The sequence below is a fragment of the Mollisia scopiformis genome (assembly GCF_001500285.1).
Source record: "Mollisia scopiformis unplaced genomic scaffold LY89scaffold_21, whole genome shotgun sequence".
NCBI lineage: Eukaryota > Fungi > Ascomycota > Leotiomycetes > Helotiales > Mollisiaceae > Mollisia > Mollisia scopiformis.
The window spans coordinates 624860-639455 of NW_017263601.1; the positions used below are offsets into that span (position 1 = coordinate 624860).

Consider the following 14596-nt stretch of genomic DNA (forward strand, 5'->3'; position numbering starts at 1 on the left):
CCTCTTGCCCCGATTTTTCTGTGCGTGCAGAGGTTCCAACGGCGTTGGTGTTTGGGTTTGGGTTTTAAATGGGTTTCTTGGTGGGGTGATGTTTAGGGGAGGGTGAGAAAGAGGGGGAAAGCAAGGGGTTTTGTATTCAGAAGAGGTGGATGAGGGCTAGGGAACGAGGAAAGAGCATGGGAGGGATGTGGGAAATAGAGGTGTGTAAAGAGAGAACGAAAGGCCGAAGATGAAAGAAAGAGAGGGCTATATACCCTGAATTGAGATGATGTCTCAATCCTCAAGAACTCCATTTCCGTTTTGTTGCTGTGATACTCGCTTTTCTCTTCTGAGAGCTTATCATATACCATCTAAGTGTTTCTTTCGATCTTGTGCTCAGAAGCTTGAGATTAGGGCTGAAGCGTGGCAGGTTTGTTCTGTGCTGGAGTTCAATAAAAGCTTGCTTAGTTTGCGAATAGACTTATTTAAAAAATATGAATAAAATAAATTTATAAACGTTCTATTCTATTCGTTTTAAATAATTTTTTGCTTAGATTTCGTTTCAAGAGCTTATTCAACTTCCATTTAATTTTATTCACGAATAAATTTATTATTATATGAATTATATATTTCTTTACGAAAACGAGCTTTGCTTTATTCGTACGAATAAACCTTTTTTTGATTTTTATTATTAAATATATAAATATTTAATTCCAAACAAATATTTATAATTTTGTTGTATATTGTGGAATAAAAATTTATTATTTTGAAGAGGAAGAGTAAATGAGATAGAGAGACGGGTTTTCATTTTATTTTTGTTATTTTAATATCGATTTTCTTTTTAGTCGAGAGAAAAATATATATATATATATAAAAAAAGGTAGGGTTTCGCGAACCAAACAAACTTTAAACTGGCTGTGACAGCACGGTGGGAAGCTTAGTACGTAGACGAAGAATCGATTCGGCTATCTCTTAGAATCTAAAGGTAAGGAAAGAAGAAGAGGATGGGAGCGCCAGAGCTTATATACACCAGAGTGAAACATACTTGAGCTCTAAGCCTGATTCGTCCCCAGGGATGATCATGTGATCTCTGGCCATGTGATCCAGGTAATCCGTGACACTGGCTTCCTTTCTCTCTTCCTCTCCCTCTTTTTCTTGATTCAACCTCAAAAGTAAAGTACTTACCATACAAACTACTACTTCAAATATACTGTATAAACAACTAGTCTATACCCAGGATGAGCAAACAGGCAATGCGAACTTTTCGAGAGGCGGGAAAAGCACGCAACTTCCATGAGTCCTTGGCAACAGACCCTACCTCCGTACAGATTTTCTCTCTAATCCTCCTCCTTGGAGTGTGTTGGTCCCTAGGTACGTAAAGTAGGCATCCGGTTTGGTATCTGTATGGTAGATGAATGCTATTATTCTAAGTTGTCTATTTATCTCTCTATCTGTCTTCTTCTTGTATTATCTATTCAAAGTTCTAAACTATCACTCATCCCTCATTTATCTCTCTATCCAAACTCTCTATCCAAATCTCTAACCTCTAACCTCTCTATATCTCCTATATCTCCATATCTCCCCACATCACAATCCTACAACCGACTCTCCTCCCCCGCCCCCGCACCCCCACTCTGAAACCCACTCGCCCTCCACTCCCGCTCCGCTGCATCACGGAGCCGAAGCTGTTCTTCCCGAGTCAAAGGCAGCTCGCTGCCCCTCCGCCTTTTTCTGCTTTCTTCCGTCTCCCCTATAGACAAATCAGTATATACCTTCCCAACAAGCCAAAAGAACATCCTCTTCGAGGAAAGGAAAGAATTCGACGTACTCAAACTCGCTCTATCTATCCTCTTTCTGCCCCCTCACTTCCCCCAACAAAAGTATAAGACCGCCACTCCGTATTCCCCCACCCCGTCCCCCACACCGTCCCATCATTAACAGCCCCCCTTCAAAATCCCCCCGTAAAATAATGCAAAAATATCCCCCCGTGCGTAACGACCGCTATATGCACCTCTCCATCTCCATCTCCCTCCCCCTCTCCCTCCCTTCCAGCCCTCACCTAACCCCCCTCAAAAAAACCTCCTCGCGCCCAAGTAGCCCGCTCATCGATCGCCCCCCCCCCGCCCCCCCGCGCTCGGCGCGAATCTCCCCCCTTTTTCCCATTCCAATCCTCCCCCCAAGAGCGAGAAATCTATCCCCTTCCCGTCAAACTCTTTCTCCAAAACCCCAACAGCCAGCAGAACCCCGTATCGCAGGGTAGGGAGGACGTTTCTTGGATTTCTGGCAAAGCGAGGATTTTGAGGTTGTTGGCGGTGGTGGTACTGGTGGTGGTGGGAGTGGTGGTGGTAAGGGAAGGGAAGGAGAGGAGAGCAGGGTGGTGTAGAGGGTTCGGCGGAGGAGGGAGGAGATTAGGTGGGTGAGGTGGGTGGTGTAGGGGAATGTGGTGGAGAGGGTTGTACATTGGGTGGTGCCGAGGGGGGTGAGGGAGGGGTCGGGGAGGAGGTGGGAGGTTAGGGAGAGGTTGCTGTTAGGAGAGGGAGGTTAGTTGGAGGTTTGAGGGGGGATAGAGGGATAGAGGGATAGAGGGAGAAAGAGGAGGGAGACGTACTGGTATCCTTGGGCGTGGCGGATGCAGTGGATTGTTATTTTGGGCATGGTGAGGAGGGTTGAGGAGGGAGGAGAGGTAGGTGAAGGTTGGAGGATGTCGACAGAGAGGGAGAGAGAAGGCTGAGGTGAAAAATATCCATGACTCCAGAAAATATCGATAGTGGGGTAATTCTCGTTCTTCGTAGTGGGGTAAAGTGGATCCCTTCTAGTTTATATCAACCAAAAGAAAAATCTAATTTAAAAACAAACATATGAAAAGGGAGATCTATCTATCAACAAAAGAAGTCTATAAAGAATCAAAAAGGAATTGAGAGCAAGATCCTCTCTCTACTTGTACAGTCCGTAGACAGACGCGAAAAAGAAACGATGACATGGCTCTTTTCATTTTAGCTTCCGTAATCGCAGCGCAGAAAAGGGAACCTTGGAAAAGGATGCGCCCAATGAGGATTTGGGGAGGAAAAGCGTGAGGATTGGATGTTGATTTCCTGGGTTCCGTAGATCCGGAAGGGGTGTTTCTTTGAAGTGAGTTTTGTTCCTTGGTTATGAACGAGAGATGGTATACCATGCCAACTTGCCAATCACGTCACGGCTCATGGCCGCATTCATGTGATCCTGCATCGTGACGGGACTTCAATCAGCCAGGCTTCTGGAAGATGTAGGAGCTATAGGTACTTTGCTCGTATATGTTGCCATAGGACTGAAAGGATGTTTTGTTCGAGGTTCGGAGAAGGAAGGGTTGTGGCGGGATCGCGGTTTCAAGCGAACTATTTAAGGTTTGGGAATTTTATGTCTCACCTCATCGTTCTTCACCATCATGCCACCCTATGCTGATCACCTTTTTCTCTTCGCCAATCTGATGCTATTCTTGGGGATAATTCATGGTCTCATGTTGCTTACATTCGTCCACTCTAGGCAAGTTTGCCTATTCTGCCGTCAAACAGCAGCTTGGACAAGACATCAATATGGGGAAGCCGGAGAGAATCTCTTTTAAGAATACAGGGTAGTCCCTCAGTTGCAGATGATATTTCCTCTTTGAACATTTCGCTCTCGTTTCGCAGCCTTGCATTCCGAATCTTGCTCAGGCTCTGGGGTAATGATCCCGGTGCCGCTGGGTAGTATATTGTGCTTCCTTGGGAAGTGCCGACAGACCAGTGTCCAGTCCTTCCGCTACCCGAGTAGAGCTCTATCGCAAGAAGATCTGCGGAGCCATGGCCTTCCTGCGAACCAGATGCCTCACACACAGGCTACTGATTCGTGGAAATTGCTCTGTTTTATTCATGATCACGTGATGGTATATAAACCCGGAGACGACTCTAATTGAGACGACAGGCATCATATCTTCCTTGCTGTCTAGATACCGCCTCGTTATGTTTCTCAGCTCTCATTGTGGGGGAACGCGGGGGGACAATTCGGTATCATCGGATACCCGGCTCTAGGTCCGGCATAAATACCGTGGAGCTGTACCGATTTGCGCTCCTATATATTAAGGAGGGATAAGTCATCAGCTGATATGGATAAAGACGGTGAAATATGCTTGTTTGTCTACGATGCATCTTTCGAGCAACGTCGTTGTTGAAGAGAAGAGTATAAGTTGAGGGTTGTTCGATCATTCTTTAGCTCACCAGCTCACTCGTGTCTGTCTTCACTCAAACCGAGTGTCATTCTCCACCATGAAGCTCCTCCTCACACTCCTCAACCTCCTTCCCCTCATCTCAGCCCAACTCTCCGGCCCAGTAGGTCCCACCACAAGCCGAGCCTCCAAACGGACAAAAGTCTGCAACGTCCTGGATTACGGCGGAGTAGCGAGCAAGACGTCTGATGTGGGGCCTCCGTTGACTTCTGCTTTTGCTGCTTGCAAGAATGGCGGGACTGGTAAGCGAGCACTTGATCTGATATAGGAGTGAAAGCAGGATGGCTAATCTAGTGAGAATTAAACAGTTTATGTGCCTCCAGGAGATTTTGGGATCAGTACTTTTGTGAGTTTGACGGGCGGAAAGAGTTGGGCTTTGCAGCTTGATGGGGTGATTTATCGGGTTGGGTATGTATTATCATGATTGGAGAGAGTTTTGTGCTGATGAGAGTAGGACTGGTGGTGGGAATATGATTTTTGTGGGGAGTACGAGTGATTTCGAGATGTATAGCAGTACATCCAAAGGCGCTATTCAAGGATATGGGTACACGTTCCATGCAGGTAACATCCTCTTCCTCGCCCCCAAAAAATCCAATCAAATTGACAATCGAGTAGATGGTAACTATGGATCTCGTATTCTTCGTCTAGGCAAAGTCTCGGATTTCTCGGTCCATGACATTGCGTTGGTTGATGCGGGAGCGTTCCATCTTGTTATGGATACTTGTACTAATGGAGAAATCTATAATATGATTATCCGAGGTGGAAATGAAGGTGGATTGGATGGGATTGATATTTGGGGAAGTAATATCCATGTCCATGATGTTGAGGTTACGAATCGAGATGAGTGTGTTACTGTTAAAGTACGTAAACCTTACACCTCTCCGGAAAGATGATACTGACATTATAACAGAGTCCAGCGAGCAACATGCTCATCGAAAACATTTACTGCAACTGGTCCGGCGGCTGCGCAATGGGCTCCCTCGGCTCCGACACCGGTAACCCCTCCCTCCCCCCTTTCTCCCCTTCCTTCACTTCCACTAACCAACCCAACCCAGCAATCTCCAACATCCACTACCGCAACATCTACTCCCAAAACTCCAACCAAATGTACATGCTCAAATCTCGGGGCGGAAGCGGCTCCGTCAAGAACTGCACCTTCGAATCCTTCATCGGGCACACGAATGCCTACACACTAGACCTAAACGCCGACTGGTCGTCGCAGAAAGAAGCTACTGGGGACGGGGTGCTGTATCAGGATATCACGTTTCGGGATTGGAGGGGCACGTGTTCGAATGGGGTGCAGAGGGGGCCGGTGAATATTGTTTGTCCGGATAAGGTTCCGTGTACGGGGTTGGTTGTCGAGGATTTTGCGGTGTGGACGGAGGCGGGGAGTAGTGTTGTTTGGAAATGTGAGTTTGGTGTCCTTCCTTGAGAGGGAGGAGGGAGAAAACTGATGTGTGGAATAGGCGCGAATGCGTATGGAAGTGGAGCGTGTTTGAAGGGTGGGAGTGGGACGGGATATGCGGTTGTTACTTCGACGATTAGTGCTGCGCCGTAAGATTCTTTGATAGTATGCGGAGAAATAGGCTGACAGTTATAGATCCGGTTACGCGGCGCAGAAGATGCCGGATGATTTGACAGCTGGCTTTGCTTTAACGGCTAGTATACCGATTCCAGCTGTGCCGACAACGTTCTTTCCTGGTGCTACTCCGGCCAGCACGCTGCTTGGTGGATGAGGAACTCCGTTGAAGAGGAACTGGTGTCTGGAAAAGGAAAAGCAGGACAGTAAGCGAAGGGGAAAGTGATGAGATTTCTTCTGTATCTATGTCTTGCTTGCGCTGTATATATTTTCTCTCTTACAGGTCATGTATATACAGATTCTCTTTCTATCGGATTGCTTCAAATACATGGAGAAGTGGAACAACTCTCAGAGCCTAGCAAGCTGTTAGTTGGGTTTGGAAAAGAATTCCAGGCAACGCATACTTTGGTAATGGTACATCTTTTCTAGCCTTCACTCTCTTCATTCCTTCAATCCATAACTCGTTGTCTCTGGTTTTCGATGGCAAGGGCAGGAAATTGAGATATGGCGCCGTGTGATACATCTCAGTTTGAATGTCTGTTACATGGTCAGCTCTTTATTCTTCCCTCACATTTCTGCCGCACAAACATACCAGCCAACATCTCCCCACTCAACGGCTCAAAGTACAAGAATCTCAACACATGCCGCAACGTCTCCAACGCCTCATTCCGAGTAATCATCCCCGAAAGCCGGATAAACTTCTCCGCCCTCCTCTGCCTCAAATCCTGATACTTCCTCAACGCCCCCTGCAACTCCCCCAAGTCCACATTCCCCTCCTGGCCATCCAACATCTCCACCAAACAATTAGTCAAAACAGCCGCACTCTCAATCGCCTGATTCCCACCCTGCCCCAAATTAGGCGTCATCTTATGAATCGCATCTCCCAAACAAACCACCCGTCCATACGTCCACACCTCATGATTCGCCTCCTCCAACGCAAACCAACTCATTTTCTCCGCCCTCTCCGTCAAATCCCCGAACGTCACGGTATCCGTGAATTTGAAGTCGGCGAATTTCTGGACTTCGGCTCTCATTTGCGGGCCGGTGAAGCGCGGGATCGAGGACCCGATGGTTTTCGATGGCATCTTGGAGATGAAGAACCATTGCGGGAGGCGGTCGCTGGTGATGAACATTAGGCCTGAGTGGTCGATCGAGCTGGAGACGTGGTTGTCGCCTGGGTGGAGGGTCGGGATGGGGCGGGAGATTCCGAAGATGCAGGTGTATTCTGCTGTGATGCCTGGAGGGTGTTAGCTTGGACTTGTGGTGGGAGAGGGGGTGGAAATAAGATGAGCGATGAAGGGGGGAGGAAGATACTGAAGGTTCGCTGGTGAGGAAGGGCTTCGGTTCATCCACTTTATGGATAGCTCACTGTGCAAAAAGCTTTCCTAGAAAAGAACATTCTTGGGATTGACTTACAATTCTCATCCTTGTCCATCAGTCCCGGCGGACCAGTCTCCCTCGCGTATCGCTGCATCTCTGTCCTCGTCCGACTATGAATCCCATCTGCTCCAATAACAACATCGCCCGTAAACTCCGACCCATCCTCACACTTCACCGTAACAGAATCACTACCATGCTGAATAGAAACAACTTTCTTACTCAGCCGAACTTTCGACTTATCCTTCAACTGTCCATACATCGATCTCAGAAACAGCATCCTTTCCGAGATCCCACAAGTATACCCCAATCTGCCTCCACTTTAGCACCTCTCCTCTCTTATCAAGTTCCAAGAAAGAAATTACCTCTCCTCAACCATCCTCGGCCACTCATTACTACTAACCAACCTCCCGTCGTCCTCCTGCCGCAAGAAACTCCGCGTCATAGGCGTCATGATCTCGCGTCTCAGCTCATCGTACAGACCCATCTGATCCAGGATCCGGGCTCCGTTCGGCATTATGACTATCGAGGCGCCGATTTGGGGCGAGATGGTATCACGTGCTTCGAGGAGGACATAATCGATGTTGGCGTGCGAGAAGGCGTGTGCTAGTGTTAGGCCCGCTACGGAGCCGCCGACTATTATGGCTTTGAATTTGTGTTTGTCGGGAAGCGGCATGTTGGAGATTTTACCGTATCTGGAGGTGGTGAGATGGATTGAAGAGTTCGAGGTTGTAGATATGTTGAATGTCGCTTGGAGATTGTGAGGATGAGCTAGGCCAAGGTACTAAAATCTGACAATGGGGACGAGACAAGAGCACTGATAGGCTCTGTCGTTCACCTGTACCCTTTGAAGGAGTTGAGAAGCAGAATCGAGCCGCAGAGAAATGTACCGCATCTTGCATCTAGAGCAAAAGGTTCTAATTCTTGTATTACACGTGACCTTCAGGGGTAGGTAAGTGAAGGTACCCAGGTGATTGCCCTTGCAACTCCCAGTCAACTTGCCGAAATGTTAGTGGCAAAGAGGTGTGGAGAATTCCGAGTAGACAGTACTGGATCTTCCTTTACTGTTGTCTCTCGTCCTGGAACTCGCTCCAGTGCTGTCTTAATGCTTAGCTGCTTGTGATTCTACGCTCGCTGGCGCGAGAAGCTCTTGCAATGTAGTTCTTGCCCTCGCCAGTGATCATCTCGCTATATGTGAGCTCGTTGGTGTCCGATCATGTATGGGACCGCTCTCGGATAGGAGGCGTGCCGTTGACATTGAAGTGTCGCTCACCTCGAAGCCGCCCCCTGGTTTGCTTAAAAAACTTATCTCTGAATCATAAAGACTTGACAAGGCGTTTTCTCCGCTGTTCGAAGATGTTCGTCCGTATGTAGTTGAGCTGAAGGGCTGACTTGATCTCACTAACAAGATCTGATAAGGTTTGGTGATTGCGGAAAGGCTATGTAATCAGAATGCCAAGGATATCAGAAATCGTCAGTGTCTACGACATGTGTTGTAATAAAGTAGCATCATACGATCTTCTAGTTGAGCTCAGGGCGCTTAGATGTATAATCATCATCTCGTTGGCTAACATGTATTCTGCGACCTGGACATCCATGAAGGGTTGGATGCTCTGATCATAGGGCTGCACAACCAAGACTAATATCTGCTGCAGGTGGCACTCATCGCTTCTGCCTGAAGTAACAATGCATACTCGGCTCCACGAGCACGCCATCTTCAGTCAACACCAGTTTTGACATGGCTTCCAAGCTTCCCAAGACATGCACGTGATTCTTGTAACATCCTCTTTCGGACTAGCTTACCCCGCAAAAATCACCCAGGGATACTGAGCTTCTTTCCACGACATGCTCGCACTCGCTCATGCATTCATCAGTATCCTATTCTTTCATTTGAAATGTGGTAGACCTATTTGTCACAAGTATGTCAAAGCAAACTTGCAGCACACTCATCATCAGCAAAACCGGATGGTACGGGAATACCTTCATCCCTATCCTTGGCATCTCACTCTTTCTTACCCCTCACACGGGATGTGGCGTTGGGTGATTGGACCCGACAGAGACCGACTCAATGAGATGCACCATATTCCTCATTGCGAAACTGCCGAGACCGCCACATTTCGTATTATCGAAGCCCCGAACTGTGCACGAAGTTAGCCGCATTCTGTACGCAAAGTCTCGGAGCTGATGTGGGTCGGCAGATGTGATTTGACGTTTCGCCTCCGACAAAAGGCTGACAGCCTCTTCCCCCGCCATACCATCCACGTCTTGAGGATGCAAACTTTGCCTTAAACAAATGCCAAGTATTGGCAACCTGCAGGCAAGTGATAAAAGCTCCTCACGGATCCTGAAGATTATCGGATCATTTATTCATCCGATGTCTGTCCACATTCGCCCGCGTTTATCAAACGCTACCATCTACGCCATCGTTCCAAGTACGCGGCGCTTGATTCGAGCAAAGCGTCCAAACGTCCACCTTACGCATGGGGCCTCTCGTGTTCCCAACCTTGAGTCAAGGCCATGTCAGCATCTGGGCTGACAGGTATTGACCTCCAGATTCATGCGACTGGATGACGACGAAGGTTCTCGCCAGAAATATCACCTCAGATGCGTTAGGGAGGCACAGAAGGATTAGGGCTACATCGGATCCTATTCCGGGCCGTGCTTGCGACGACATGGACGACAAAATTGACACGTGAACACCTCTTATGTTCACCTACCTCTTCAACTGGGGCGAAGCAACCTCGTAAAATATGAGGATCTGCTGCAAGGTTAGTCCTTAGCGCTCCCATCGGCTGGGACGCATTGTTCGCATTGTTTGTTGTTGGAAAACAAGCTCGGGGACCTCTCTTAGTCCGTTCAATTATGCTTATTTTCCCAGTCCAGAGAAAATTCGGTGGGTGCCCACGCCGTAGGAAATTCTTATATCATCCCATCAACGATTAACCTTGTCAGCTTACCCGTTGCGATGTCAAAGCTAATTTTGCCCTCATAGCCGGTTCCCCTTGGCATTACTCATTTTCCTGGTTGATGGCTCCGATCAGATCTCGCATTCGCGCTAACCTGGCAGCTAAGGAAGATCCTAAGACTTACTGCAGAGTCTCTGCGGAAATGCTTACCCCAATATCTCCACTCTAAGATTCTCATCACTCGGAGCGGAAGAGTGATACGCAGGAGACCCGCCAATGAAATTTCCACTCAAGTCTCGCTTGAATATCCGCTCCAATTGCTGTGCTCTCGTCGGATTAGTATCTGATAGCACGAATGTTATGCTTTCAAGTCTTCCATCGTTCCCATTCTAGAATGCCAGCTCGACAAGATGACAACACCCATTGTCGAGTACAGTAAGAGTGCATTTATTGATTCTGCAAGCCATCCTCTTGTTTGAATGAGTTTCGTCCAATGCCATTCTACCTCGTAAGTATTTGACCCTCATAGCTGGACCAACAATCTAGCCTCGACCCCAGAAAGCCACACGTCTGAGCTTACCTTCGCCTCATCGAGCCGTCGTTTGATCAGGTGAGGCTCAGGCTTCGCACCGTCTTTCAAATGTTCCTCAGCCGTGCCTAAGTCTGTTCCCGCGTTCTCAATTTAGAAAAAACTAGGAACCAGAGCGAGTGCGGTATCCACACCCTCGGGTCAGTCATTGATGGTCAGCCTTTCGGTGTAGAATTTTGTCGATTGGTGAAGCTCTACCATGATCCCATGAAATGTATTTAGCCTCTGATTCCCCTCAATCTATCTCAATCTATCTCACACCAGTTTCGTTTCTTCTCTCCACAGGAGATCACAATCGCTCAAGATGAGGCTCGTTAATTCATTGGCAGTATTTTTCGCCGCACTCGTTACTGCACAAAGTATGTCTTGGATAATACTCCTCCATTTCCTGCTGATATGCTAAAACATGCTTACAGCTGATTATCCTGAGCTGCCAGTACCATTCTTAGTTACTAGCGTAAGTTCTGGATGTTAATAAGTTTTGTCTTCTTGGAGTCAACGTGTTGCACGTACCTACTTTATACGTCGGAAAATTCCTCCTCGGGATTTCTCCTTTCTCCTACATGCAAAAGTTCTGTTCATCTGTTTGTTCGGCATTGTGATTTCAATTGATGGAAAGCTCAACTGATTCCTGATAGTCACCCGTCACACCGCTGCCAAATGGTGCACCTTGGGGGCTGAAAACTGCAAATAATACTAATACTTGTAAGTGCATCCCCTTCCTGACATCCAATATATGATTTAACGCTGACCCCTTTCCAGATAGTAAGTGTCATGGCATTTTGCAACCTATTTGTTAATCACAGCACTGCTGACACACCTTCCTTTCTCAGCCGGTAAGGCCAACCACACCTCCAATATACCTCACATGTGACTGACAAGACTCATAGATCCACCAAATACTGGGTATGTCACTTCCTTGCGATGAGCTATGACTTTGTCTGATGGGACGCAGTGTGATAAGATCATATGATTTTACCATCAAGCGAGAGAAGAAGTCTCCCGATGGGTACCAGAAGGATGTACTCATCATCAACGGACAGTTCCCCGGCCCGTTGATTGAAGCCAATTGGTAAGAATTATCTATCTTAGGAATTACAACTTGTGCTCATATGCTATAGGGGAGATACCATTCAGGTCACTGTTCATAATGCCATCGACAGCCCGGAAGAAGGGACTTCTTTGCACTGGCATGGAATTCTGCAGAAAAATTCCCAGTAAGTTATTATTTCCTTTCTTTGGAGGTCTAGCGGCAATCGAAAAGAGGCGGTCGGATCAGAAGAGTTAAAGATTGAGAGGCAAGAGCTCGAGTGCATCAAGGTCACAACTGCCCAGATTGCCACGTGACTATGCCTCATTTTGTGATTCGACTTGGGCAATTCTCTCCTCTGCTCTACTACATCAAAGTTTTTGTGAGGTACCAAGCTTCTAACAAATATCTTAGATGGATGGATGGAGTGCCTGGCGTCCAACAATGTCCTATTCCTCCTGGAGGAAGCTTCACATATACGTTCTTGGCAGATCTCTATGGAACTTCAGTAAGTTGTTTTTTCTTGTCCCCTCAACCTTTGTTGCTTCTCCATTTTTTCCCTTATGGAACCAAATCAATTATTAATGTCTTATAGTGGTATCACTCGCATTACTCTGCTCAGTATGCAGGAGGAGCGGTTGGTCCGATGATTATTCACGGACCTACAACTGTGCCATATGATATTGGTAAGGTCACTTGTCCTTCCCGAGATGTTCCTAATTCTGACGACAACAACAGATAAGGGACCAATCATCTTGAGTGATTGGTTTCATCGTGACTACTTTAGCATTGTTGAAGACGTTGTCGGCACAGATATCAGCAAAGTTGTAAGTAGATGTGCGATGCCTCGCACGAGCAAAGGCTAATCAGAAACAGGGCCCAACGTCGGATAACAATCTCATTCAAGGTCGGAATAACTTCAACTGTTCTACTGTTGCAGCAGGAGATACAACGGCGTGTAAAAGCAATGCTGGCATCACGAACTTTCGGTTTTCTCCTGGGAAAGTCCATCGACTACGTCTCATCAACGCAGGTGCTGAGGGTATACAAAAGTTCTCGCTCGATGGTCACAACATGACTGTAATCGCCAATGATTTCGTTCCGATTCAACCATATACAACACAGGGTATGTAAGTCAATATCTCTTCCCGAACATGGCTGACCAAGAACCAGTCGTCACGTTAGCAGTTGGCCAAAGAGCTGATGTTCTAATCACTGGACTCCCAGGAGCTACAGGGGCGTATACAATGCGTTCTTCCATCGCATCATTCCCGTGCTCGTTCAGTTCCCAACCGGACGCAACAGCAATCGTTTACTACACCCACGGCGCTCTCACTGCGGGAGTATATAACTCCACAGCCTGGCCTGCATGGAAGACCTCGGCGATTGCTCCTATCTGCGCAAATGTAAGTTGAACCCCTCTCGTCAACTTGAACTTTTTCTGACATTGGCACAGGATGCTCTAACCGACACCGTCCCCTGGTTCCCCATCACCCCCGATCCAGCTCCACCCGTGACCCAAGACATCGACATCGAATTCGGCCAAAATGAAACTGGCCACTGGGTCGTAAGTCCCCTCCTTCCTTTCCCCCAATCCCCTCTGACACTTAAACAGTGGACCATGAACGGACAAAGTTTCCGCGCAAACTACAACCAACCCATCCTCCTCCTCTCCAACGTAGGCAACAACTCCTACCCCAACGATCCCCAATGGAACGTCTACAACTTCGGCTCCAACTCCTCCGTCCGCATCCTCATCACCAATCCCGGCTTTCTCGCCCATCCCATCCATCTCCACGGCCACAACATGTTCGTGCTCGCTGAAGGGACCGGAAGTTGGGATGGTTCCACAGTCGTTAATCCCTCGAACCCTCAGCGTCGAGATGTCCAGCTCGTACAAGCGGGCGGATACCTGGTCCTTCAATTAACGGCCGATAATCCAGGCGTGTGGCCGCTGCATTGCCATATTGCGTGGCATGTTAGTGCGGGGTTGTATGTTAGTGTTATGGAGCGACCGGACGATATTGCGAAGTTGCAGATTCCGAGTATTATGGCGCAGACGTGTAGGGACTGGGCGGCGTTTACGAACTCGACGGTGGTCGATCAGATTGATTCCGGGTTGTAATGACCACATGATGAAAGGTCTATTGTTTAATGTCATTAAGAAAATCTTAATTCTTCTCCAGAGATTGTTCCAGATTGCAACCCTTGTCGCGTGGTAAGTGGGACGATCATATTGTTGGCTTATGTAGAGATGTCTCTCCCTACTCGGCCTCGACGAGCTATCACATTTCGCTGTCTCTTTCATCTATAAACCCCAAACACCTTCTTTTCCTTCTTCTAAATCAAGCTCCGACCCATCACTCGCTCCTAAACACACAATGCGTCCCTCCCTCATCGCCCTCGCTCGCGCCGCACCGCGAGCCGCGATTCCTAAAACCTCACCTATCTCATTTACCTCCAAAGCGCCGAACCCGAAAGAGAAAGAGAAATCGAAGTCTTCGGGACCGTCTCAGAGTACAGTTTCCCACGCTGGTGTAGCTGTGATTGCAGCTACATCCGATATCGAATCCCTAACCAGACGTGGGGAAGACAAGGCAGCCGACGACGAAGATGGTAAAGGGGGTTCTGGCAGCGAGGATTTGCTTGATGAAGATGCGGGGAGGTCTGAGGAGATGGCGGAGGAGATTAGTAGGAGGGGTTTTGAAAGGTCGAGGGAAGAGCGGGGGATATGGGGGCAGTGGAGATCATGGAGGCGGAGGAGATGAAGATGAGTGGTTTTGAGTAGATGAGCTTAGGTGCTGTGCTGGTGTTGGAATCAAAGGGATTGAGGATAATTCACTGCACCCATGGTGTTGAAACTAGAAACCGTTGAAAGATGAAAAGTGTTTTGGCTGAG

General features: G+C 47.8%; 4 protein-coding genes across 4 annotated transcripts; 2 read left to right on the top strand and 2 right to left on the bottom strand.

Annotated features, from left to right (window-relative positions):
- Nucleotides 1-1374: 1374 nt before the first annotated feature.
- LY89DRAFT_208189 (uncharacterized protein) lies at nucleotides 1375-2753 on the bottom strand. The gene is made up of 4 exons (XM_018205842.1): nucleotides 2588-2753; nucleotides 2191-2503; nucleotides 1808-1829; nucleotides 1375-1729 (listed from the first exon to the last, which is right to left on the bottom strand). Exons 1-4 carry the CDS (start codon nucleotides 2632-2634, stop codon nucleotides 1575-1577), a joined length of 537 nt encoding a protein of 178 aa, XP_018066826.1. The 5' UTR covers nucleotides 2635-2753; the 3' UTR covers nucleotides 1375-1574.
- Nucleotides 2754-4081: 1328 nt separating this feature from the next.
- Nucleotides 4082-6140, top strand: LY89DRAFT_208229 (Rhamnogalacturonase A). Its single transcript, XM_018205843.1, has 8 exons — nucleotides 4082-4458; nucleotides 4525-4624; nucleotides 4671-4777; nucleotides 4832-5076; nucleotides 5127-5211; nucleotides 5272-5625; nucleotides 5683-5770; nucleotides 5817-6140. Exons 1-8 carry the CDS (start codon nucleotides 4257-4259, stop codon nucleotides 5950-5952), a joined length of 1317 nt encoding a protein of 438 aa, XP_018066827.1. The 5' UTR covers nucleotides 4082-4256; the 3' UTR covers nucleotides 5953-6140.
- A 10-nt stretch (nucleotides 6141-6150) lies between these two features.
- On the bottom strand, nucleotides 6151-7848 carry LY89DRAFT_738259 (FAD/NAD(P)-binding domain-containing protein; the record flags this gene model as incomplete). Its single annotated transcript, XM_018220352.1, has 4 exons — nucleotides 6151-6332; nucleotides 6388-7032; nucleotides 7212-7483; nucleotides 7538-7848. 4 exons carry the CDS (start codon nucleotides 7846-7848, stop codon nucleotides 6151-6153), a joined length of 1410 nt encoding a protein of 469 aa, XP_018066828.1.
- Nucleotides 7849-10971: 3123 nt separating this feature from the next.
- Nucleotides 10972-13884, top strand: LY89DRAFT_756956 (uncharacterized protein; the record flags this gene model as incomplete). The annotated part of the gene is made up of 12 exons (XM_018221396.1): nucleotides 10972-11026; nucleotides 11084-11124; nucleotides 11306-11376; nucleotides 11623-11739; nucleotides 11789-11884; nucleotides 12112-12205; nucleotides 12293-12383; nucleotides 12436-12524; nucleotides 12574-12823; nucleotides 12871-13103; nucleotides 13154-13264; nucleotides 13313-13884. The coding sequence occupies 12 exons, from the start codon at nucleotides 10972-10974 to the stop codon at nucleotides 13820-13822; spliced, it is 1758 nt and encodes a 585-aa protein (XP_018066829.1). The 3' UTR covers nucleotides 13823-13884.
- Between the last annotated feature and the right edge of the window lie 712 nt (nucleotides 13885-14596).

Coding starts and splice junctions, on each gene's coding strand:
- LY89DRAFT_208189 (XM_018205842.1), bottom strand. CDS start 2,634: ATGCCCAAAATAACAATCCACTGCATCCGCCACGCCCAAGGATACCA. Junction 1,830..2,190: donor GTTGGGGTTTTGGAGAAAGA/GTTTGACGGGAA, acceptor GGGGGCAGAAAG/AGGATAGATAGAGCGAGTTT. Junction 1,730..1,807: donor GATAGATAGAGCGAGTTTGA/GTACGTCGAATT, acceptor ATTTGTCTATAG/GGGAGACGGAAGAAAGCAGA.
- LY89DRAFT_208229 (XM_018205843.1), top strand. CDS start 4,257: ATGAAGCTCCTCCTCACACTCCTCAACCTCCTTCCCCTCATCTCAGCC. Junction 4,625..4,670: donor GGGGTGATTTATCGGGTTGG/GTATGTATTATC, acceptor TGATGAGAGTAG/GACTGGTGGTGGGAATATGA. Junction 4,778..4,831: donor TGGGTACACGTTCCATGCAG/GTAACATCCTCT, acceptor ACAATCGAGTAG/ATGGTAACTATGGATCTCGT.